The following is a 25,452-nucleotide window of genomic DNA, read 5'->3' as shown; positions in this document are numbered from 1 at the left end:
ATGGATGCGAGGAGTGTGAAGGGACTGTCTGAACGGCCCCTGGAGTTCTGATATATACCCTTTTGCTTTGGATGTTCCTTTAATTTTTCAAGAGTGGAGGGTCCCGGGCCAGGACACCTGAAGGTCGAAGATTGTTTTTTTGCTCCGTCTCGTCGGGCTCCTTTGGTTTTGTTGCTGCTGGGGGCCAGTACCTCCTCCTCCTCCTCCTCCTCCTCCTCCTCCTTTCCTCTTTCCTCCTCCTCCTCCTCCTCCTCCTCCTCCTCCTCCTCCTCCTTCTCCTTATCCTCCTCCTCCTCCTCCGCCTTCGTCTCCTGCCTGCGTCTCCTGTCATCCTCGTCCGATTCCCCTCAAAGCTTTCAAACGGACAGATGAAGGCGGATCTGTACAGGCTGTCACTCCTCCTCTCCTCCTTCCTCCTCTCCTCCTTCCGTCGTCGCCTCCTTCAGCCACCCTCCGCCGTCGTAGTGTAAGGTTGCTGACGCTGCAACCACCGCCCCAAGCGATGCTTCTTAGCAGGCACAGCCATTTATCTAGGACTAAAGATGTTTCCCTTACCTCCTCCTCGCCATCCTCCTCCTCCTCCTCCTTTTCCTCCTGCCCCTCATCGTCGTCGTCCTCCAACTCCAGCCCCTCGATATCCCTACTCCACTCCCCTTCTACTCCGGCGGCACAGTGGCGACGGCGGTTGGCAGTGGCGATATTCACCTCGTTGCTGCTCCTGCAGTTCCCTCAAGATTGCAACTCATACTTGAACGCCTACGGGAGGAAGGAGGAAGAGCACACCATCACTATAGGTGAGTGAGCGAGTGGTTGGTTGGTTCAAACGCATCCCATTCATTGTCTTGTCGCCATGATCGGCATTATCATCGTCTGTGCCACCATCATCATTTGCATCATCATGGCCGGTATCCATTTACTTTAATCATGCACATACGGTTCAATTTAGTGCCGTCGCTTCGACGGTGAATCAGACCTTTTGTTTCCACGTCATTGTAGTCGTTGTCATGCAGCTTTGCCTGTTGAATTCGAATATATCCGCCGAATGACTAAAAATAGCCAATTTAATGTCGTTTCCCAAGGGAAGGGGAATTTTCGAAGCCCTCTTTTTTTCCATTTATTTCATAGGAAGGAATGCTTTCGTTTTGTATCATCATCACAGAGGGTTTATTGTTTTACAATTGATACTATTTACGTTTTGAATGATGTGGAGTGAATTTATGAATTTATGAGTGGTTCCAGGGGGGTGAAGCAAGTGCATTGTATCATTGTTATAATGTTTAAAAATGTTATGCTTGTCGTTCATGTTACAAATATAATCGTAAAGATGCAGGTCACAGTTTCTGGTTTTAAAGTTTGCTTAGGAAAATGGGTAGCGATTGTTTTTTGTATCAACATTGTACAAAGATTCGATGGAAGATGGAAGTAGATTACTGTCTGCTCGTTGCCACACTCAGCTCAAGTTGCGTTTTCGATTCTGTGATTGCAGGTTACGTGACATTTTGCTTGAGAATGTAAGGTTACATGATGTTAAATGAGGGGGTTAATTAAAGTCGCATTCGCTATGATTTTATGATACTGTAGTGGTTGAATGTATTGCAGCATCTCATTATTCACAAAAGAAGTTCTGTGGTAATTATGATCTGAGAAAACGAACTAAACATTACCAAATGTTTGGGGATTATTGTTGTTATCTTTGTTATCAGTGCTTTACTTCCATTATTTTCTTACAATAGAGCCCCATTCCTCTTTCGTTTCTCAGTTACTCTTAAACCCACTCATTAGGGTCTTCTTGTGGCCGGTGTTACTGTCGGGTTTTAGATCCAGCTGTTTCTTAAAAACTACTGAGGCTAGATGGCTGCAAATTGGCATGCTGATCGTCCCCCCTCCAATCATGAAATATACCACTTTGCAGCCCTATAGCCTCAGTAGTTATTATTGTATTTAAGGTTAAAGTTAGCTATGATCGTGTTGCTGGCGACGCAACACCGCAGGCCACCTCTGCCGGCTGAAATCTGCATGGGTCGCGGCTTATATGGCATTATACCGAAACCACCGAAAGATAGATGTATTTTCGGTCTTTGATTGTACGCTGTTCAGAAAACTCGATTGCGTAAAAGAAACTTCAAACAGTAGTTTCTTTCATTCTCTTCCCCTTAAATGCAACTGATCTATCTATCTTCTTTTTGTTTAAAAAATATCCAGAATTATATATAAAAATATATTTCTATGTAAAAATATAAAACATTTTTGTATATAATTGTGGATATTTTTTAAACAATTATATATAATTGTGGATATTTTTTAAACAATTATATATAATTGTGGATATTTTTTAAACAATTTGTTTTCACGGAATTGTGAATTTCTTAACAATCTTCTTTTTGTTAACCTCCTTGAATTGTTCTTTTTGCAGGCTGTTTTGTCCGTGTTATCATAACCTGATCATCTGCAGAATTTTAACCTCATAATCAGATTCTTTCTTCGTCATGATATTGCAACGCATTAGTGAATCAGAACTGAAGAAATACCATGACATTTTCAATAAGCTCAGTCTATACGGGGTTTTAGAAGTGAGCCCATTGCGATAAAATTGAAATCGCAGCCAGAATCGATCGTTCGTCTTCTTGTCTGTATGAGGCGCTTACTTCTATTCAGTTGACAAATTTCAGTTCGTCGTAATCCATCTCGAAACGTATACAAATTAATGGTTTTCATTGCCATTCATTGAACTATTAAAGTGTGCGCATACCTATTACGTTTTGTTATTGCTTGTTATTGTCTTTGAAAGGAAACCTCTCTCTCTCTCTCTCTCTCTCTCTCTCTCTCTCTCTCTCTCTCTCTCTCTCTCTCTCTCATACACGCAAGTGCATTATATTAATTTTCATTTCTAATATTTTTATTATTTTTTATTTTTATAGTTTCTATAATTAATTATTGTTATTAAGTTTATTTATATTTTTATTTATATTAATACTATTTTTAGTATTTTTATTGATATTCTTAGTTTCCTGTTTATAATTATTATTTTATAACGTTCTCATTATTATTTTTTATTTTTTATTATTGTTATTCTTTTTATTTTTTTATATTTATTTTTTATTTTTTTTCCTTATTATTTCATTATTATCAATTTTTCTTATTATTTAAATATTTTTATTTTAATTTTTTAATGCATCAATTATCATTATTTTATTTTTATTTTTATTTAATTTTTATTATTTATTATTTTTATTATTGTTGTTAGTTGTATTTTTCATTATTTTTTATTATTTTATTTACAAACAAAATTATTACTATTATTTTCTTACTTTTATTATTATTATTATTATTATTATTATTAATTATTATTATTATTATTATTATTATTATTATTATTATTTTTACTTTGCTATTCTTATTTTTTATTTTTGGATTTTTATATATTTATTTGAAATTTTATTATTATTTTTACTAATTGTATTTATTATTTTTACAATTTTATGATTATTGTTACTTTTACAGTTATTGTTTGTATTATTAAATTTGATGATTATCATTTTAATAGTTGTATGTATATTAATATATTTTTTATATATACATTTTTCAATTTTTATTATTATTTTTTGTATCCTTATTTTTATTATTTTTATATTCATAACTACTATTTTCAGGTTTATTTTTATTGCTATTATATTATTTATACTTGATTTCTATTATTTTTATTTGTATATCTTAATTTTAAATGCATTAATATTATTTCATTATTTTTATCGTTATTATGGAAGTAAACCATAATTTAAATGTGTTAACTTAAAAGTAATAGCTGCCTCAGCTGCAGTAATTTTATGTAGGTGTATTTTCATAATTATGATTTTCTCATTGTTGCTTAAACTGCTGAACAATACACCGAAGGTTGGCATGTCTAAAATAGGTAATTATGAAAGTCAATTTTAATTTTATTCCTAGAGATGCCTGAGTCTGTAGTTAAAGACTCGTTGTATAACCCGTAGAGTTGTTCATGGTTACATTTTTGTTCGAAGTGTGGATTCTGACTATTCCTTGACACTACTCAAATAGGGTAGTAGAGCGTCTATGGAGGCCATTTTCAAATGCAAGGTGAAGATCAGTGGATCTGTTTATATTTCGACTTTTACAGATAAATTATGGTACCATCTCTCTCTCTCTCTCTCTCTCTCTCTCTCTCTCTCTCTCTCTTCTCTCTCTACTACATGTTTTACTGTCTCTATATTTATTATTGTTATCATTATTATTTTGAATTTATATTATATTTTTATTTTATTTTATTTTTGTAATAGAATTTAAATTTTATTATCAAAGTTATTACAATATTTTATTATTTGTATATATATTTCTGTTATTTTTTTTGGACTTTTATTATTATATTATTAATTTTATTTATATATTTGTATTTTTATTTATTTTTATTTTTAATATTTTACTTTTAATTATTATTATTTTATTTTTATTATTACTTTTTTTATTTTTTATTTTAGTCTTCCTAATATTATTATTTTAATTTCATTATTATTTATTATTATTCAGTTTATATTTTTACTACTTTTGTTTTATGATAATTATATTTATTTTATTATTTTTATTTTTATGATATATGATTATTTTATTTTTTCATTTTATATTTTTATATATTTTATTTTTATTACTTTTATTTTTTTATCTTGTTTTATTTTTATTTTTTTAATAGTATTCTTAGTTTTCTGTTAATTATTATTATTTTATTTTTCTTATTACTATTTTTTTATTTTCATTTTATATTTATTATTTTTATTTATTTTAATGTTTATTTTTAAATATTTTGTTTTATTTTGTTATTTTTCTTTTTATGATTTTTTTCATGTGCATTATATTTTTTTTTTTTATTTTTTTTTATTTTTTTTATAATTTGTATATTTATTTTACATTTTATTTCTATTATTATTTTTTATTGATATTCTTTGTTTTTTGCTTATTATTATTATTATTTTATAGTGTATTCATTATTATTTTTTATTATTTTTATTTTTATTTTATTATTGTTATAATGTTAATATTATATTTTTATATTTATTTTTTATTTTCATTTTTTATATTTTCCTTATTTCATTATTTTCATATTTGTTTCTTAATTTTTGTTAATATTTTAAATAAATTTTACTTTTTATTTTAATTTATTATTTTTATTTTTATAATTTTTATTAAAATTCTAATTATTTTATTTTATTTATTTTTATTTTTTATTTTTATTATGTTTATTATTTTATTATTGTTAGTTCTATTTTCAATAATTTTTTATCATTTACAAAATTATTACTATTATTTTCTTAGGGTCTATCCGGTATTTCTTGTTATTTTCTTCGTTTCTGGTTTTTAAAAGGCGTCTACATGTTTCGGCCACCTCGTTTTGGTGGCCACCTTCGGGACGGGATCGCTGAGTTTTTATTATTATTATTATTATTATTATTATTATATTATTTTTTTTTTTTTTTTTTTGTTTTTTTTTTTTTTTTTTTTTTGGGGGTTTTTTTTGCTCTATCACAGTCCTCCAATTCGACTGGGTGGTATTTATAGTGTGGGGTTCCGGGTTGCATCCTGCCTCCTTAGGAGTCCATCACTCTTCTTACTATGTGTGCCGTTTCTAGGATCACACTCTTCTGCATGAGTCCTGGAGCTACTTCAGCCTCTAGTTTTTCAAGGTTCCTTTTCAGGGATCTTGGATCGTGCCTAGTGCTCCTATGATTATGGGTACGATTTCCACTGGCATATCCCATATCCTTCTTATTTCTATTTTCAGATCTTGATACTTATCCATGTTTTCCCTCTCTTTTCTCTTCAACTCTGGTGTCCCATGGTATTGCGACATCAATGAGTGATACTTTCTTCTTGACTTTGTCAATCAACGTCACGTGTCTGGTCTGTTTGCACGTATCACCCTATCCGTTCTGATACCATAGTCCCAGAGGATCTTTGCCTGATCGTTTTCTATCACTCCTTCAGGTTGGTGCTCGTACCACTTATTACTGCAAGGTAGCTGATGTTTCTTGCACAGGCTCCAGTGGAGGGCTTTGCCACTGAATCATGCCTCTTTTTGTACTGGTTCTGTGCAAGTGCCGGGCATTCACTTGCTATGTGGTTTATGGTTTCATTTTTCGTATTGCACTTCCTACATATGGGAGAGATGTTATTTCCGTCTATCGTACTTTGAACATATCTGGTTCTTAGGGCCTGATCTTGTGCCGCTGTTATCATTCCTTCAGTTTCCTTCTTTAGCTCTCCCCTCTGTAGCCATTGCCAATTGTCATCGCTGGCTAGTTGTTTAGTGTGTCTCATGTATTGTCCGTGCATTGGTTTGTTGTGCCAGTCCTCTGTTCTTTCTGTCTTTCTCCTGCTCTGTATATTTCTGGGTCTTCGTCTGCTTTTATTAGTCCTTCTTCCCATGCACTCTTTAGCCACTCGTCTTCACTGGTTTTCAGATATTGCCCCAGTGTCTGTTTTCGATGTTGACGCAGTCCTCTATACTTAGTAGTCCTCTCCCTCCTTCCTTTCGTGTTATGTATAGTCTGTCCGTATTTGCTCTTGGGTGTAGTGCTTTGTGTATTGTCATATGTTTTCCTGGTTTTCTGATCTATGCTGCGGAGTTCTGCCTTCGTCCAGTCCACTATTCCTGCGCTGTATCTGATTACTGGCACTGCCCATGTGTTTTATGGCTTTTGTCATATTTCCGGCGTTGAGTTTTGACTTGAGTATCGCCTTGAGTCTCTGCATATATTCTTTCCTGATCGTGTCCTTCATCTCTTGGTGTTTTATATCTCCTCCTTCCATTATTCCAAGGTATTGTATCCTGTCTCATCTATGTGTTTGATGTTTGCTCCATCTGGTAGCTTTATCCCTTCAGTTCTCGTTACTTTGCCTTTTTGTATGTTGACTAAGGCGCATTTTTCTATTCCAAACTCCATCCTGATGTCCCCAGATACAATCCTTACAGTCTGGATTAGGGTATCTATTTCCTTGATGCTCTTACCATACAGCTTGATGTCGTCCATGAACATCAGATGGTTGATTCTGTTGCTCTTTTCTTGAGTTGGTACCCGGCATCCATCTTCTGTAGTACTTTTGTCATGGGAATCATGGGTACTACGAAGAGTAGTGGGGACAGTGAGTCGCCCTGGAAGATCCCTCTCCTGATATTAACCTCTGCTAGTCTTATTCCAGAGCTTGTAAGTATTGTATTCCAGTTGCGCATTGTATTTTTGAGGAAGCTGATGGTATTTTCCTCTGCCCCATATATTTTCAGGCATTCTATTAGCCATAGTGTGGTATCATTGTCGAAGGCTTTCTTATAGTCTATCCATGCCATGCTTAGGTTGGTTTTCCTTCTCCTACTGTTCTTCATTACCATTTTGTCTATCAGGAGCTGGTCTTTTGTGCCCCTACACTTCCTTCTGCAGCCTTTCTGTTGGTGGGGGATGGTGTTTGTCCTCCTCTAGGTAGTTGTATAGCCTTTCACTGATGATACCTGTTAGTAACTTCCACATTATTGGTTAGGCAGTGATAGGCCTGTAGTTACTGACTATATTTCCCTTACTCTTGTCTTTTTGTACTAAGGATGTTTCTTCCTGTGGTCATCCATTTGGGTGCTTGGTGATTTGAGATACAATGCTGGAGTTGTTCTGCTATTCGTGGGTGTAGGGCCTTGAAGTTTTTGAGCCAGTATCCATGGACTTCATCGGGACCTGGAGCTTTCCAGTTGGCATTTTCTTTAGTTTGGTGTCTGACTGTGTCTGTCGTGATCTCTGTGAATCTTTGTTTTATTCTCCCTGTTTCTTCTTCCTTGACTTCCTGGAGCCATGTTGCATGTTTTGTTGTGTGATACCGGATTGCTCCATATGTTTTCCCAGAGTCTCTTACTTGGTTCGGCTTCAGGAATTTCTGGGTGGTTGTCTTCCCCTCTTAGTTGGCTGTATAGTCTTTTTCTCGGTTGGTTCCGAATAGTTTGTTCTGTTGGTATCCCTTATTCCTGTTCATGTACCGTTGGATCTTATGTGCTTTGGCCTTGCCAAGCCTTTGTTTTACATCTTCTATTGTGTTGTTTAGTCCCCCTCTCTTGTACTTTGTATTTCTCGTTGAGTTCCTCCCTTGTTTTCTTGCTTCTTAGCCTTTTTTCTGCCATCTCTTTCAGTTTACTCAAGTCAGATCTCATCACCATGATTTGCTTTTCCAGGCGCCTTTTCCAAGGAGGTTTGCTGTTTTGGTTTTCTGTTGGGTTGGTTGTGCTGGTGGTGTTGGTGTTCGAATTCCCATCAGTTCTGCTACTAATCTTGCTCCTGCATATGTCAAGTTATTTGTTTCTGTGATACTGGTGGTGTGTATTATGCCCATTATTTCATTGACCTCACTTGTTTTCTCCCTTAATTTCTTGGTGTTGTAGGCTTTCATGGAGGGATCTTTGTTCTCTCTGTATCTGGCTCCATCCATTGTCTAATCTTTTCTACCCATTCCGTCCTCTCTGTTACTTCGTCGGTGTTTCTTCGTGTGTCGTTGTTTGATACCTCATCCTCCCTGTCGTCTTCTGTGGCATCGTTTCTCAGTTCGTCTTCGTGTAATTCGTTGTCGTGTGACATTTCCCTTTCCAGTTCTTCTCTTTCTGTTGGGGAGAGCCAGTTCTTTTTCTTTATGTTCCTTACTTGGTCTGCCAGCCTCTGCTCTGTTTGGGGGGTGTTATTCCTCTCATTCCAGATGTTGACCAATCTTCTTCTATATCCTCTCTCCGTCGGGTTGCTTCTGATGTAGCATCTCCATATTTCCTTATTTTCTTCTCTTGTCCATTTCTTCCTTTTTGCCTCTGTAGCTCCAATCTCAGGCTGTTGATTACTGTCGTTGTTGGTGATCAGTTGCTTGATGACGACCTCCAAGTACCATGACCGTCTTCCCCTTCAATTGGGTTGAATACCTGGTTGCCGGACGAAGCCCTCTGCCAGTTAGGTTCAATTTACGTCGTTGTGGTTTATTCCTTCATTTCTTTCCATCATTGCTGAGTTTTGCTATTTAACCCATAGCTGACCCTACCCCATCAGGGATAGGTACTCATTTACAGCTGAGTAGACTGAGGAAATTATGGTAAAGATCCTTTCCCAAGGAATCAACGCCCGAGGAGAGCGGTCACCCATCCAACAACTGACCAGAGCCAATGTTGCTTAATCTTGACTTAAGGTCTATTGACGACCTAACCCACTCCTCCACGGCGCCACATATTATTATTATATATACATTATAAAATAACAAATAAATAATAAAAATAATAATAAATAAATATAATGCACATGAAAATATCATAAAAATCAAATTAATATAATGAAAATAAAATATTATTAAAAATTTAATAAAAATAATAATAATTAAAATCAAAATTAAATTAAAAAACTAAATAAAAATAATAATAATAAATTGAAATAATAAAGTAATAAAATTAAAAATAAACATGAAATTAATAGTATAAATATAAAAATAATATCAATACGAATAAAAAATAAAATAAATGTAAAAAATTTATAAAAATATTTTCTTATTTTAATATTATGTTTTTACTTATTATTATTCATTATTATTATTATTATTATTATATTATTATTATTATTATTATTATTATTATTATTATTATTATTTTAATTTTCATTATATTACTATTACTCTGTTATTCTTATTTCTTATTTTTATTTTCATATAATATTTATTTAAAATCTTATTATTTTTACTGTTTTATTTTTTAAATTTTATTAATTTTTATTTTTACAGTTATTGTTTGTGTTTTTAAATTTCATTATTATTTTACTAGTATATATATTAATATATTTTTATAAATTTTTTACATTTATTTTATTTTTTATTCGTATTTATATTATATTTATAACTATTAATTTCATGTTTATTTTAATTTTATTACTTTATTTATTTCAATTTATTATTATTATTTTTTATTTAGTTTTTAATTTAATTTTGATTTTAATTATTATTATTTTTATTCAATTTTTAATAATATTTTATTTTCATTATATTAATTTTTGATTTTTATGATATTTTCATGTGCATTATATTTATTTTATTATTATTTTATTATTTATTTATTTTTATAATGTAATTAATTATTTTTATTTTTTATTTCTTATTTATATTACTACTATTTTTTTCATTATTTTTTTAATTGATACTCTTCGTTTCCTGTAATATTATATTTTATATTGTTTCTCATTATTACTTTTTTTATTTTGACTTATTTTACTATTTTCATTAATATTATATTTATTTTTATTTTTTATATATTATTATTTTTCAATAAATTTTTTTTATTTTTAGATTTTCGTTATCATTTCATTATTTTAATTTTTTTTTATTTTTTTTTATTAATTTTGTTATTATTTTAATTTATTTGAATTTGAATTATTATTTTTATGATTATCATTTTCTTATATATAATCATCATTATTTTCTTCTTATTTTAATATTATGTTTATTATTTAATTGTTGTTAGTTCTATTTTCATTATTTTTTTTATTATTTTATGTACAAAATTATTACCTATTATTTTCTTACTTTTATTATTATTATTATTATTATTATTATTATTATTTTATTATTATTATTATTATTATTACTTTGTTATTCTTATTTTTTATTTTCATATATATATATATATAATATATATATATTTTATCTATATGTATATATATATATATATATAATATTGAAATTTTATTATTATTATTTTATTAATTGTATTTATTATTTTTACAATTTTGTAATTATTTTATTTTTAAAAGTAATTATTTGTATTATTAAGTTCAATTATTATCATTGGTACTATTGTTATAATATTAATAATTGGTTAATATATTTTTATTTTTACTTGTTATTTTTCTCTTATTTACATTATTTTTATATTTATAACTATTCAAGTTTATTATTATAACTATTATTTTATTTATACTTCATTTCTATTATTTTTATTTGTATAGTTTAATTTTAATCTACAAATATTATTTCATTATTTTATCTTTATTATTGTAGTAAACCATATTTTAAACGTGTTAACTTAAAAGTAATAGCTGCCTCAGGTGCAGTAATTTTATGTAGGTGTATTTTCATAATTATGATTTTCTCATTGTTGTTTAAACTGCTGAACAACGCACCGAAGGTTGGCATGTCTAAAATAGGTAATTATGAAAGTCAATTTTAATTTTATTCCTAGTGATGCCTGAGGCTGTAGTTAAACATTCGTTGTATACCCCGTAGAGTTGTTCATGGTTACATTTTTGTTCGAAGTGTGGATTCTGACTATTCCTTGACACTACTCAAATAGGGTAGTAGAGCGTCTATGGAGGCCATTTTCAAATGCAGGGTGAAGATCAGTGGATCTGTTTATATTTCGACTTTTACAGATAAATTATGGTACCATTCTCTCTCTCTCTCTCTCTCTCTCTCTCTCTCTCTCTCTCTCTCTCTCTCTCTCTCTCTCTCTCTCTTTCTGGCTGTTTTATTGCCAAAATTAATGAGCTCTCTCTCTCATGGAAAGTCTAAGAAATGACGTGATGAGAATAGGAGAGTGGTTAAAAGAAATGTAAAATTTAATTACGACGTGGATAAGTGTAAACAACCCTCATGCCAGCTACATGCTGCTTGGGAATGAGTAGAACAAGAGGAGGACCTTGGAGTTGTTATTACCAAGGACTTAAAAACTATAAAACAATGCATTAAAGCTGAAAAGAAGGCACAGAAACTAGTGGGATACATAAAGATGCAGTTCAAACACAGAAACAATTAAACGGTGCTGGAACTCCACACATCAGTAGTTAGCCCTCATCTTGAATATGCAGTACAGTTCTGGTCACCAACACCACGAAAAGACATAAATAGATTAGAGGGGTACAAGCAATAGTCACAAAGTTAATTCCATCCGTCAAGCAAATAGGTTACTGAAGACGACTAGAGAGCCTGAACAAGTATGGCTTAGAAACACGACGGTTGCGAAGACAACTAATAGAAACATTTAAAATACTGAAAGGCATAACAAAAGTAGACAGTAACCTATTTACGTTAAACGATAACCAGATAAGAAATACTGGATGGAAACTAGAACTGTGGGAACATGGAATAAACTGCCACCAGAAGTTGTAGACAGTAACAGTGTGGAGGAGTTTAAAGAGCTAGACAAATCATTAGGACACTGTGAATGAACATTAAAGCTGCTCCTAGAGATAAGTGAGCACAAGATGTCTCCTCGGATGGACTAACAAGTCTTTGAGACATCCTAATCCTTGTCACTCCTTGTAACACAAACACGCGTATATGCATACGCAAAATTTCATTTATATACTCAGTAAATTAGATGCATTTTACTTTAATTGTTTCACAACATTTTATTTTTGTTATTTTATTTTGGAACTGTCTACGTTCATTGGTATCTTTGTTCTACAATGAGTCCTTTTCTGTACGGCGAAAAATATTACGAAAGGTATTTATAAAAATCACACAAGTAAGTAGCTCCATAAACTTGTCAAAAAAAAAAAAAAAAAAACTCCGAAGCAGACATAAATCGCAAGACCCGGAAAAAAGTAATTTCGTGAAAATGAGGAAGCCAAGATTTATGCACGGAAATAACGCACAAGCCATCATTTTGGAGGAGGGCTCGCTAAAAAAAAAAAAAAGAAAAAGAATTTAATAGCCAGTGGAGAAGAATCTGCACAAAAAACTCATCGAAAGGCATGGGATACGCCATGGAGGACTATCCCTTTTAAAAGGAACGAATCTTCGTCAGAAAATTGTTCAGATTTATGAAAAGAGGTCAATTAAGAAGGGGGTTTTTGCGGTTGGAGTTCCGCGTCAAGAAAGACGACTTCCTGTGACGGCAGGGAAATTTACCTATTAATAATTTTTACATTAAAGGCACCACTTTTTCCGGTTACCTTTTTTTTTTCTTTTATACTTGAAGAAGATTGTCATTTCAACGGAATTATTTTTATGTAGTGCGGACTCTTCTGTAATTATTTTTTTATGAGTGGGAATACTGTTTGCATTAACCAATTTCTCTCTTTGCATTTATCGCCCCATTTCTACAAATACCGATCTTGTGTGCTTGTGTGTGTGTGTATTATATCATATTGTATATATATATATATGTATATATAAATATATATATATATATATATATATATATATATAATATATATGTGTGTGGTGTGTGTGTGTGTGTGTGTGTGTGTGTGTGTGTGTGTGTGGCCGTTTTAATTTTAATATGGCATTATTACAGGCTGTCAAACTATATAATTCCTTCAAATTCACAACACACTATATATAGATACATATGTACCACACTATCTATCTATCTATCTATCTATCTGTATATATATGTGTGTGTTTGTGTTTGTGTGTATTATATATATATACACACACATATATATATATATCTATATATTATATATATTATATATATATATATATATATATGCGTGTGTGCATATGGAGGAATCATATAGTTTAACCGTAATGATGCCCTTGCGAATATCCCCATGGAATGGTTCCATTATTTATGCCCAGCAAACGTGTGTAAGCATCGCAAAACAATAAAGTAACGAACGCATATCCTGGCGTGATTTATTTTCCACTGATTGCAAAACAAAAAAGAAAGAATTTTTTTTTTTCACACGTTCTTTCGCGTCAGTCAATTAGTGAATCATATTTATGTCGGGGCGTCGGAGTTCGAGCCCTTTATTTGAGTGCCCCAGTACCAATTAGTGTCGATCATTTCATCGCAATGAAGGCTGCGAGTTTTTAACATTGCAATGCACGCGGGCCCGTAGCAAGCAAAAGCTGATCTTTTCACAGTCGCATTTCGCGCGCGCGCGCTCTTCGATATTCAAGAGGCGACGTTTCAAATATTCCCTTTTGCAGTATTTTGGCGACTTTTGTAATATTCGCTCGCAGTATTTTGGTCGGAAGTCACTTTCGGGGGAAATACGCGAACGGCGGCGGCGGAGGAGGAGGAAATATGTTGGAAGTATGAAAGGAAAGAAAATGATTGGGCGCGTTCATAAAGGCAGATCGGTATGAAATTTCTTCGGTTTTACGGGCTGCAGTTGTTGAAAAGCCGAATCTCTCTCTCTCTCTCTCTCTCTCTCTCTCTCTCTCTCTCTCTCTCTCTCTCTCTCTCCATGTAACGCACCGTCGTGTATTCATCCCGATGAAATTCAATCATGTTTTCAACAAATGTATTTTTGTTTTCAAAAGTCCTTTCAACGAGTGCGCCCCAAAATAACGCAAAACTGGACGGCAGTACAAAAGGTCCGTATTGCAATATGCATGTCATGTGACATGATTTGCAATTACAAATTGCGGATGTGTTCTGCAGGCCGCAATAGATCCTCCCAATTAACATAGAAGTGGGATTTTCCCCTCTCCACCCCCCTAAAAAAAGTTGCATGAATCAGCGATACTGTGACATCGCATGAATTTATGACGAATTTATTAATTGCGCGATGTAGATTGCTTTTGTAATGTATTTCTCTGAAACATTTTTTTTAATGATGATATGATCCGATCTAATATTTATACGTGGTTATTAGTGAATTTTTGCGTTGATTTTCTCTTGATTGTCGAGAACGTTTTCCACTTCAGTTATGTTGCAGTTTTATATGTTGTATCCTTAAGTTTTTTGTTTTTCATTGTATTTGATTTCAGCTTTTTGGTTTTACGCTCTCTCTCTCTCCCTCTCTCTCTCTCTCTCTCTCTCTCTCTCTCTCTCTCTCTCTCTCTCTATCATATAATATATATATATTATATATGTGTGTGTGTGTGTGTGTGTGTGTGTGTCTGTTTGCCTATGTGTGTGTATGTGTGTTTGTTTGTCTGTCTGTCTGTCTGTCTGTTTGTGTGTTTGTGTCTGTGTCTCTACGAGGTATTTTGTGGGCTTGAATTCTTTTCATGTTTCCATGCTTGGGCCTTGAGTAAACATTCAGTGAAAAGAGAAATCCATGTTACCTTCATATTTTGTATATTGAAAACTATAATGTGTAATATAAAAGGAATTGTCAAGCCAGGGAAACCGGGCGGAGACAGAGATTTCCAGTGTCTTACAAACCCACAGGATTTATGAGTTCCTGAAATTGTTGCCTGTTGTTCCAGAAACTCCTCCCTTTCCATGTTACATATCACGATTATTTATCCTCAGTGAAATGCTTTTCCTACAATAATGGTTAAAAAGATTTCAGTATTTTGCCCCCGTGGTTACAGAGATATTAGTATCTTGCCCCGTGGTTACAGAGATATTAGTATCTTGCCCCGTGGTTACAGAGATATTAGTATCTTGCCCCGTGGTTACAGAGATATTAGTATCTTGCCCCGTGGTTACAGAGATATTAGTATCTTGCCCCGTGGTTACAGAGATATTAGTATCTTGCCCCGTGGTTACAGAGATATTAGTATCTTGCCCCGTGGTTACAGAGATATTAGTTGCGTGCCCCTGTGGTTACAGAGATATTAGTATCTTGCCCCGTGGTTACAGAGATTTTAGTATCTTGCCCCGCGGTTACAGAGATATTAGTATCTTGCCCCGTGGTTACAGAGATATTAGTATCTTGCCCCGTGGTTACAGAGATATAGTATCTTGCCCGTGGTACAGAGATATTAGTATCTTGCCCGTGGTTACAGAGATACTAGTATCTTGACCCCGTGGTTACAGAGATATTAGTATCTTGCCCCGTGGTTACAGAGATATTAGTATCTTGCCCCGTGGTTACAGAGATATTAGTATCTCCCCCGTGGTTACAGAGATATTAGTATCTTGCCCCGTGGTTACAGAGATATTAGATATACTTGCCCCGTGGTTACAGAGATATTAGTATTCTTCCCCGTGTGGTTAGAGATATTAATATCTTCGCCCGTGTTACAGAGATATTAGTATCTTGCCCCGTGGTTACAGAGATATTAGTATCTTGCCCCGTGGTTACAGAGATATTAGTATCTTGCCCCGTGGTTACAGAGATATTAGTATCTTGCCCCGTGGTTACAGAGATATTAGTATCTTGCCCGTGGTTACAGAGATATAGTTGCGTGCCCTGTGGTTACAAGAGATTTTATTAGTATTTCTTGCCCGTGGTTACAGAGATTTTAGTATCTTGCCCGTGGTTACAGAGATATTAGTATCTTGCCCCATGGTTACAGAGATATTAGTATCTTGCCCCGTGGTTACAGAGATATTAGTATCTTGCCCCGTGGTTACAGAGATATTAGTTGCGTGCCCCTGTGGTTACAGAGATATTAGTATCTTGCCCCGTGGTTACAGAGATATTAGTATCTTGCCCCGTGGTTACAGAGATATTAGTATCTTGCCCCGTGGTTACAGAGATATTAGTATCTTGCCCCGTGGTTACAGAGATATTAGTATCTTCCCCCGTGGTAACAGAGATATTAGTATCTTGCCCCGTGGTTACAGAGATATTAGTTGCGTGCCTCTGTGGTTACAGAGATATTAGTAGCGTGCCCCCGTGGAATCAGAGATATTAGTAGCGTGCCCCGTGGATACAGAGATATTAGTTGCGTTCCCCCGTGGTTACAGTGATATTAGTAGCGGGCCCCCGTGGTTATAGAGATATTAGTAGCGTGCCTCATGGTTACAGAGATATTAGTAGTGTGCCACCTTGGTGATAGAGATTAGTAGCGTGCCCCCGTGGTTATAGAGATATTAGTTAGTGATGCCCCGTGGTATAGATAGTAGTAGGCGTGCCCCTGTGGTTTATAGAGATAGTAGTAGCGTGACCCCGTGGATACACAGATATTAGTAGCCCCGTGGCCCTGTGGTTTACAGAATAGTAAGTCCCCCTGCTCCCGTGGTTACAGAGATATTAGTAGTGTGGCCCCTGTGCTTACAGAGATATTAGTAGCATGCCCCCGTGGTTATAGAGATATTAGTAGCGTGAACCCTGTGATTACAGATATATTAGTAGCATGCCCCGTGGTTATAGAGATATTAGTAGTGTGGCCTCTGTGGTTACAGAGATATTAGTAGCATGCCCCCGTGGTTAAAGAGATATTAGTAGCTTGCCCCGTGGTTATAGAGATATTGGTAGCGTGCCCCTGTGGTTACAGAGATATTAGTAGCATGCCCCCGTGGTTATAGAGATATTAGTAGTGTGAACCCTGTGGTTACAGAGATATTAGTAGCATGCCCCGTGGCTATAGAGATATTAGTAGTGTGGCCTCTGTGGTTACAGAGATATTAGTAGCATGCCCCCGTGGTTAAAGAGATATTAGTAGCTTGCCCCGTGGTTATAGAGATATTAGTAGCGTGCCCCTGTGGTTACAGAGATATTAATAGCCTGCCCCCGTGGTTAAAGAGATATTAGCAGCGTGCCTCTGTGGTTACAGAGATATTAGTTGCTTGCCCCTGTGGTTACAGAGATATTAGTAGCTTGCCCCGTGGTTATAGAGATATTAGTAGCGGGCCCCTGTGGTTACAGAGATATTGATAGCCTGCCCCCTCTGGTTACAGAGATATTAGTAGCGTGCCCCGTGGTGACAGAGATATTAGTAGCGTGCCCCATGGTTACATAGATATTAGTAGCTTGCCCCCTCTGGTCACAGATATATTAGTAACGTGCCCCGTGGTTACAGAGATATTAATAGCCTCCCCCCATGGTTACAGAGATATTAGTAGCGTGCCCCGTGGTTACAGAGATATTAGTAGCGTGCCCCGTTGGTTATAGAGATATTAGTAGCGTGCCCCGAGGTTACAGAGATATTAATAGCCTCCCCCCATGGTTACAGAGATATTAGTAGCGTGCCCCGTGGTTACAGAGATATTAGTAGCGTGCCCCGTGGTTATAGAGATATTAGTAGCGTGCCCCGTGGTTATAGAGATATTAGTAGCGTGCCCCGTGGTTACAGAGATATTAGTAGCATGCCCCGTGGTTATAGAGATATTAGTAGCGTGCCCCGTGGTTATAGAGATATTAGTAGCGTGCCCCGTTGTTATAGAGTTATTAGTAGCGTGCCCCCGTGGTTACAGAGATATTAATAGCCTGTCCCCATGGTTACAGAGATATTAGTAGCTTGCCCCGTTGTTATAGAGTTATTAGTAGCTTGCCCCGTGGATACAGAGATATTAGTTGCTTGCCCCTCTGGTTATAGAGATATTAATAGCCTGCCCCCATGGTTATAGAGATATTAGTAGCGTGCCCCCTGTGGTTACAGAGATATTAGTTGCGTGCCCCCGTGGTTATAGAGATATTAGTAGCGTGCCCCCCGTGGTTATAGAGATATTAGTAGCGTGCCCCCGTGGTTATAGAGATATTAGTAGCGTGGCCCCTGTGGTTACAGAGATATTGGTTGCGTGCCCCTGTGGTTACTGAGATATTAATAGCCTGCCCCCGTGGTTACAGAGATATTAGTAGCGTGCCCCCGTGGTTATAGAGATATTAGTAGCGTGCCCCCGTGGTTATAGAGATATTAGTAGCGTGCCCCCGTGGTTACAGAGATATTAGTAGCGTGCCCCCTGTGGTTACAGAGATATTAGTAGCGTGCCCCCGTGGTTATAGAGATATTAGTAGCGTGCCCCGAGGTTACAGAGATATTAATAGCCTCCCCCCATGGTTTTACAGATGATATTAGTAGCGTGCCCCGTTGGTTACAGAGATATTAGTAGCGTGCCCTCCGTGGTTATAGAGATATTAGTAGCGTGGCTCCCGTGGGTTTATAGAGAATATTAGGTAGCGTGCCCCGTGGTTACAGAGATATTAGTAGCGTTCCCCCGTGGTTATACAGGTATTAGTAGCATGCCCCGTGGTTATAGAGATCTTAGTAAGCGGTGCCCCGTTGTTTATAAGAGTTTAATTAGTAAGTCGTGCCCCCCGTGGTTACAGAGATCTTAATATCCTGTCCCCATGGTTCCAGAGATATTAGTAGCTTGTCCCGTTGTTATAGGAGTTGTTATTAAGTAGCTTGCCCGTGGATACAGAGATATTAGTTTGCCTGCCCCCTCTGGTTAATAGAGATTTAATTAATAGCCTGGGCCCCCATGGTTTATAGAATATTATGTAGTATCGTGCCCCCTTGTGGGTTTACAGAGGATATTAGTTGCGTGCCCCCCACCCCGTTGTTATAGAGATATTAGTAGCGTGCCCCCGTGGTTTAATAGAAGATTTATTAGTAGCGTGCCCCCAGTGGTTTATAGAGATATTAGTAGCATGCCCCCTGTGGTTTACCAGAGATTTATTATTGCGTGCCCCTGTGGTTACTGAAGATATTAATAGCCATGGCCCCCGCCGTGGTTACAGAAGATATTAGTAGGCGTGCCCCCAGGGTTGGTTTAGATGATATTAGTACTAGCGTTTGCCCCCCGTGGTTATATGATGATATTAGTAGGTGTGCCCGTGGGTTGCAGAGATATTAGTAGCGTGCCCCCTGTGGTTACAGAGATGTTAGTAGCGTGTCCCTGTGGTTATAGAGATATAAGTAGCGTGCCCTCGTGGTTACAGAGATATTAGTAGCGTGCCCCCTGTGGTTACAGAGATATTAGTAGCGTACCCCCTGTGGTTACAGAGATATTAGTAGCGTACCCCCTGTGGTTACAGAGATATTAGTAGCGTACCCCCTGTGGTTACAGAGATATTAGTAGCGTACCCCCTGTGGTTACAGAGATATTAGTAGGCGTGAAATCTGATCGAAATCTTGATATTAGATTGGTTGCCAAGATTTTTCTCTTGGAGGATGTTAGTGCCGTCAGTGTACCTCACGCTGTTCACCCTAGGCATCATCACTTAAGGGTCATAGCAGCCTCCCTTCGGCCCCTTGATGCAACCCCTTTCACTCCCTTTCAAAAGCTGAATGACCTCATAGGTTCGAGCGCTTGGCCTTAGGCCTAAATATTAAATTCCATTCAATTCCAAGCTTTCTAGGTCCACATTGCTTCAAGTGTACTGTCAGAACATTCATTTATGCCCATCCAGGCAAATTAGTTAGGTTAACGGAATGAATGCAATATGCAACGTATTGGTTTCCTTTTAGAACGATCAGAATTCTTGTGAGTTGGGCGGGCCCTTGGTTCACCTTGAATGTCTCTTGACAGTTTTTGCCTAAAACCCAGATTAGTGTTTTGCTGAGAGGCCGCCAGGTGTCTCTCTCTTCCAGTCACTGTGACAGTGCTAAAGCGCGTCTAGTACGTAAGATTTCAATAAAATTACGAGAACTTTGGAATATTCCTCGGCGCTTGTGTGAGCACCTTGCAACACAGTTTTGGAACCACTGCCTTAATATATGCATTAAAAGTGGATAGTATATTATAATTCTCTCTCTCTCTCTCTCTCTCTCTCTCTCTCTCTCTCTCTCTCTCTCTCTCTCTCTGGTTTCACCTTCAAGGAGCAACTGGGCCATTTTCAGCCAAAGTTGCCCTGGAAAGTTTTCGAATAGGGGATGGTGGTCTCGTATCCAATTTTCTAGTTTTATGGAGGCTTTATTTTGTTCTTCATCTTATCTGTTTTATTTTCGTTTATTCACTGGGATACTTCCGCGCGATGTAGTTTGCATATTATAATGTGTTTATCTCTCTTTTTTTTTGTTGGTAGCTTGCGAATGTTCTTTAGATCATAATAATAATAACTTTCGTTGAAATGAACTTTTAAGTGCTTTTAAATCACCGTGTGGTGACCTTTCATCCGCGTCCTTACACAACCAAATTGTCCTTTCGTAATGAATGTGCCAGTTGTCATGTCAACGTTATAGACGCGTTGAGAGAGAGAGAGAGAGAGAGAGAGAGAGAGAGAGCTGAGCCCCGAGTTAATTAACCCAAAAGTCGGTCCGGAGAGTTTGCTCACGGCTACATTTGACGGAAGACTCGCTGTGGGAGGTCCTGGGATGGTGTTTAAGGGTGGGTGGGGTGACCCCTGCCCCTGACTTAAGGAAGAATAAAGGATGAAGGAAAGGCAGCTCCCAAGATAGTTTATCTTAACTTAGGTCATCTGAAACTCACTATCTCTAACTTTTTATTCTGTTGATTTTCGATTCTCTCTCTCTCTCTCTCTCTCTCTCTCTCTCTCTCTCTCTCTCTCTCTCTCTCTCTCTCTCATTCATACACACACGCGCACAACTCTAGAATATTTACAGCTGCAGAACTTTGAACCCAAATGATTGGGAAAAGTCATTAAGGTAATTGACTTTTCCTTTATTAAATGGCAGTTATGTAGATATGGCGCAAAGCAATGATAACGTGTGATATAAAGTGAGGTAATAGCTTCCAGTAAGTAGGGAGGGAATAGGTTTTATGTATAAGACAGAGAAGGCCTCGATTTAAATCAGACTTTCAAATACTTAGCATCTACTTTAAGCCAGGAAAGAGACTGTGTAAAACTGAGGTTGAAAGAATCTCGAAGGAAATAGGTAATGCAATTGATTTTAAGAATCTGTAAAAGTCACATGGCCGGGTCATTAAATTCTGTATTGAAATATATACTGAATTTTATTCCCATGAGCGGAGAAGGAGCAGGGAACAAGATGGCAGTGCTAACGCTAGATCTGGATAAAAAAAAAAGTATTTACCACGAGATTTTACTTTTGTTATTCCAGTGTTGTTTTTTATGGCGTTCGTTATTTATTCGTTATTGGAAAACCGTTGGGCATTGGAATTTTGAGAGAGTGCGTGTGTGTGGGTAGGGTGTTGGGAGGGTGGGGGAGTGGATATAATGCACTGAAGGGGTATACCAGACTGCTGTTTTCGAAGCTTAATAAAACTGTATAGCTCTACAAAATAATTTTAGAAGGACATCACCAGAAGAAATCTTTGAACAGATCCGGAATTAATATCCTTGAAATATCATGGATGAAAAACAAGAAATAGTTCATTTTATGTTAGTTTAAATGGGTGCTATTTACGTTCCAGTTATTTCAGATTCAACGTGGAAGTTCTAACAATCAACATTTCCAGCCGAAGTGACGTTGGTGTTTCTGACACGTGGAGAAAGAAAGGGATCTTGATTTACCCCTGACATTTCAGAACCGCTATTGTAGCAGCTTCGTGTAGCTACAATCTTTTGTTTTTCCGACGCTTACTGGTTTACTCGCTTCTGCTTTTACTGAAACTACAATGACTTCCACAGAAAAATAACAGATCGTGAGATTCGATATGAAAAGCGTAAAAATGTTTTGCATTTTCGTCGCCTCGAAGGAGAGGTATCATTATGCAGTATATGTCGCGAATCTTTGTACTCGACGTGTATAATCTCTAACAAGCACATAATTTAAATATCGATAGATTATAGATAGAAAAAGTCGCTTGTACTAGAAGTGTAGAATCTCTAACAAACACGTAATTTAAATGTCGATAGATTATAAATTTTTAAAATGTCGCATCCTTACTTTAGTCTATGACTTGGAAATACCACTCAAATCAGACTTGACACTTCCAGTGGAAACCACAGCAAGATTGTATCTGGCAAACCTCATTGATACAAACACACACATACTGGGGAAGCTTGATCTGCATATAAATTCACGTGGGAGTTTCGTATGGTTCCTCCATTGGGTGGTGGTTGAACATTTCTCTTTCTCTTTCGCTTAGATAGGTTGGAAATCCACTTGAAGTCTTAATGTAAATGATCCATTGACAGTTCTTCGGGAGCTGAATGAAACTCATTGAAATTTATAGTTTTGGTTTTCCCTGCGATATAGAGATACGATTCAATCTTTCTTGTATATATATATATATATATATATATATATATATATATATATATATATCATATATATATATATATATATATATAAAATTCACGCTGTTGTAACAGACGTGCAAATGTTAAATGTTGGATTTTGGGCAGCCACGAAAAATATATTGAAGCAAGCGGGTAATGAAAAGTTACAGTAATGAAGGAAAACTCACCACGAAAGCCACAGGATCAGTGGAAGCATTAAGGCTGCAGACCAAAGAGAGAGAGAGGCAGGAGAAGAGAGGAGAGGGAGGAAGAGGAGATTTCGAGAGAGAAGAAAATAAGTAAGATGGATGTGCCCATTGCAGTAACTAGGACAAATGTCTGGCAGCATTCATTGGGATTATTCTCTCTCTCTCTCTCTCTCTCTCTCTCCTCTCTCTCTCTCTCTCTCTCTCTCTCTCTCTCTGGGGACTTCTGCTTTGATATATCCTCGAGTAATAATTATGCCATGCGTGAGCGGTGCTGAGTCCGGTTCCGTATTTTTATATAGGATGTCATCGACAGCTTCCTGTGACATTGATAAAACTTATTAACAGCGCGAGGGCATTACAATATTCCGGGATCTACGTAATTCATTAGTTATATATATATATATATATATAATATATATATATATATATATATATATATATATATTACACATACATATGCATCAATATATTTAGTGGTCTGTTATATACGTCCCCTCTGAATATCTGCTCTTTTTGAATGATTATATTAAGATGATGAAGACCTTTTAGGTTTGTCCTAAATAAATGTTTTTATTTTATTTTAATTATTAACAGTAATGATAAAGTACACTCGACAAGAAAAGTGAAGGATGCAGTTTTCATTAGCTTTCGTTCATCGAATTTCCCATTTGTTTTTACTGAAAAGACATAATATCGCTAAATTTACTCTAGAATATGAAAATACACTGTAAATTATATCATATAAGTTAAAACTGCAAAACAAAACCGTTCAGATACTTAAAAATGCGATATATGTCCGACGTAATTGGAATTTCTCAGATGGATTCGTTCATAGAGATCTCGTAGATAGAATGTGAATTTCTGATTGTAGTACTATGCATCACGATGACAATATTTACTCGTTTTCCTTCACGAACGGGGATATTATTGCATCATCGTAAGTGGTGAATGCAATTACTTTAGTTTCTACAAACTCATGTTTGTATTCCAAAGCGATTAAAATTAGCTGACGTCAATAGCAGTCAATGTTGCGACGCTAAGGTAGGTTGAGCAAATCTAGTTGCATCCGCAAGAGCGTTTTCTATGATGTGAGGAGGAGACCTAGAACTTCGAGAGGGGAAACGTAAGTCACTGGATACTGGCTTACGTAACAGATTTTACACTTTCATTACTTTGACGTTGACATGGATCGAATGCTAGTTGCTGTTTACAAAGCTACTGTCTTTAAACATAAATCTTTATCAAGGTTAAAGTAGCATGTCAGCTCAAAGATTTTCTGGCTATATGCTCCCATACAAAGCAGTTCGTAGTAGCCCATAGCCCGACACGACTGCATCTCTTTGCCGCGAGGCTGAAAGATCTCCCAACACATCAGCATTTTTTGCACGATATAAAACTTTAGTTGCCGGTGCAATACGTAGAGTTATTTGTGGTAATAAATATTTTTACTCAACACAGCTTTTTTCGTGAAGGATTTGTGGATGAAACCCGATTTTCAAAAGTACAGACTATATCAAGAGAGCAAGAATGACCGCAGCCTGTGTCTGAAATTTTCCACGTCTTTTTACAATCTTTGAATGCTACGCCTACTGTCGAATGAAATCAAGATTATGGTATGAATTACTTAGAGAAATAACTTGAATATTATGATCCTTCTGAAACATACTTTAAAAATATATATTACCACTCAATCTCCCAAAGAAAATATAATGAAATTAAGTTGTTATGAATAGGCCTAAGCTTTCACGTAAGCAGATTTTGCTCTCTCTCTCTCTCTCTCTCTCTCTCTCTCTCTCTCTCTCTCTCTCTCTCTCTCTCTCTCTCTCCACTTTTAAAACACATTTTAAAAAATATTTTCCTCAATCTCTCAAAGCAAATATAATGAATTAAGTATCTCTATAGATAGGCCTCTCTCTCTCTCTCTCTCTCTCTCTCTCTCTCTCTCTCTCTCTCTCTCTCTCTCTCTCTCTCTCTCTCTCTCTCTCGCTCTCTCTCTCTCTCTCTGTTCTCTCTCTCTCTCTCTCTTCTCTCTCTCGCTCTCTCTCTCTCTCTCTCTCTTTTTCTCTCTCTCTCTCTCTCTCTCTCTCTCTCTCACTCCACTTTTGAAACATTTGAAAAAATATTATCACATAATCTCTCAAAGTAAATATAAAGAATTAAGTATCTCTATCGATAGGCCTATGCTTGCGCGCTCTCTCTCTATCGTCATAATATTTCCTTCTTTAATGTAATGTTCCTCACGATTTCCACAAGTACTGCCCTAATTTTAAAACACTTTCTCTCATTGCTTAAGATCCGTCTTCAATTACGTATGAATTTTATGTCAGTTTAGTATCAAACATTACTTATAAATAAGGTTTCACAGTAGGTTTTAAAAAAGGACGATCGAGATTCTACCCTGAACTGACGTTACCAAACCAATATTAACGAATATTGTAGAGCCTGTTTCTACATTCAAGTATAAATGATTATAGGACCTCTACAGAATCCTTATGGTGTAAAGTTAATGGAAATCTAGAAAG

At 35.9% G+C, this 25,452-nt stretch overlaps 1 protein-coding gene across 1 annotated transcript in view; it reads left to right on the top strand.

Annotated features, from left to right (window-relative positions):
* The first annotated feature begins 417 nt into the window (after nucleotides 1-417).
* The window catches only part of LOC135204203 (glutamate receptor ionotropic, NMDA 2B-like), a 654,480-nt gene continuing 629,445 nt past the window's right edge, over nucleotides 418-25,452 (top strand). The window contains exon 1 of the mRNA XM_064234292.1: nucleotides 418-794. Coding sequence (XP_064090362.1) covers nucleotides 503-794 — 292 coding nt within the window. The 5' untranslated portion in view covers nucleotides 418-502. The remainder of the gene's footprint in view (nucleotides 795-25,452) is intronic.

Source organism: Macrobrachium nipponense, chromosome 44, assembly GCF_015104395.2.
Source record: "Macrobrachium nipponense isolate FS-2020 chromosome 44, ASM1510439v2, whole genome shotgun sequence".
Classification (NCBI taxonomy): domain Eukaryota; kingdom Metazoa; phylum Arthropoda; class Malacostraca; order Decapoda; family Palaemonidae; genus Macrobrachium; species Macrobrachium nipponense.
The sequence above is the reverse complement of the archived record's forward strand: the minus strand, read 5'-3'. Positions and strand labels throughout refer to the sequence as shown.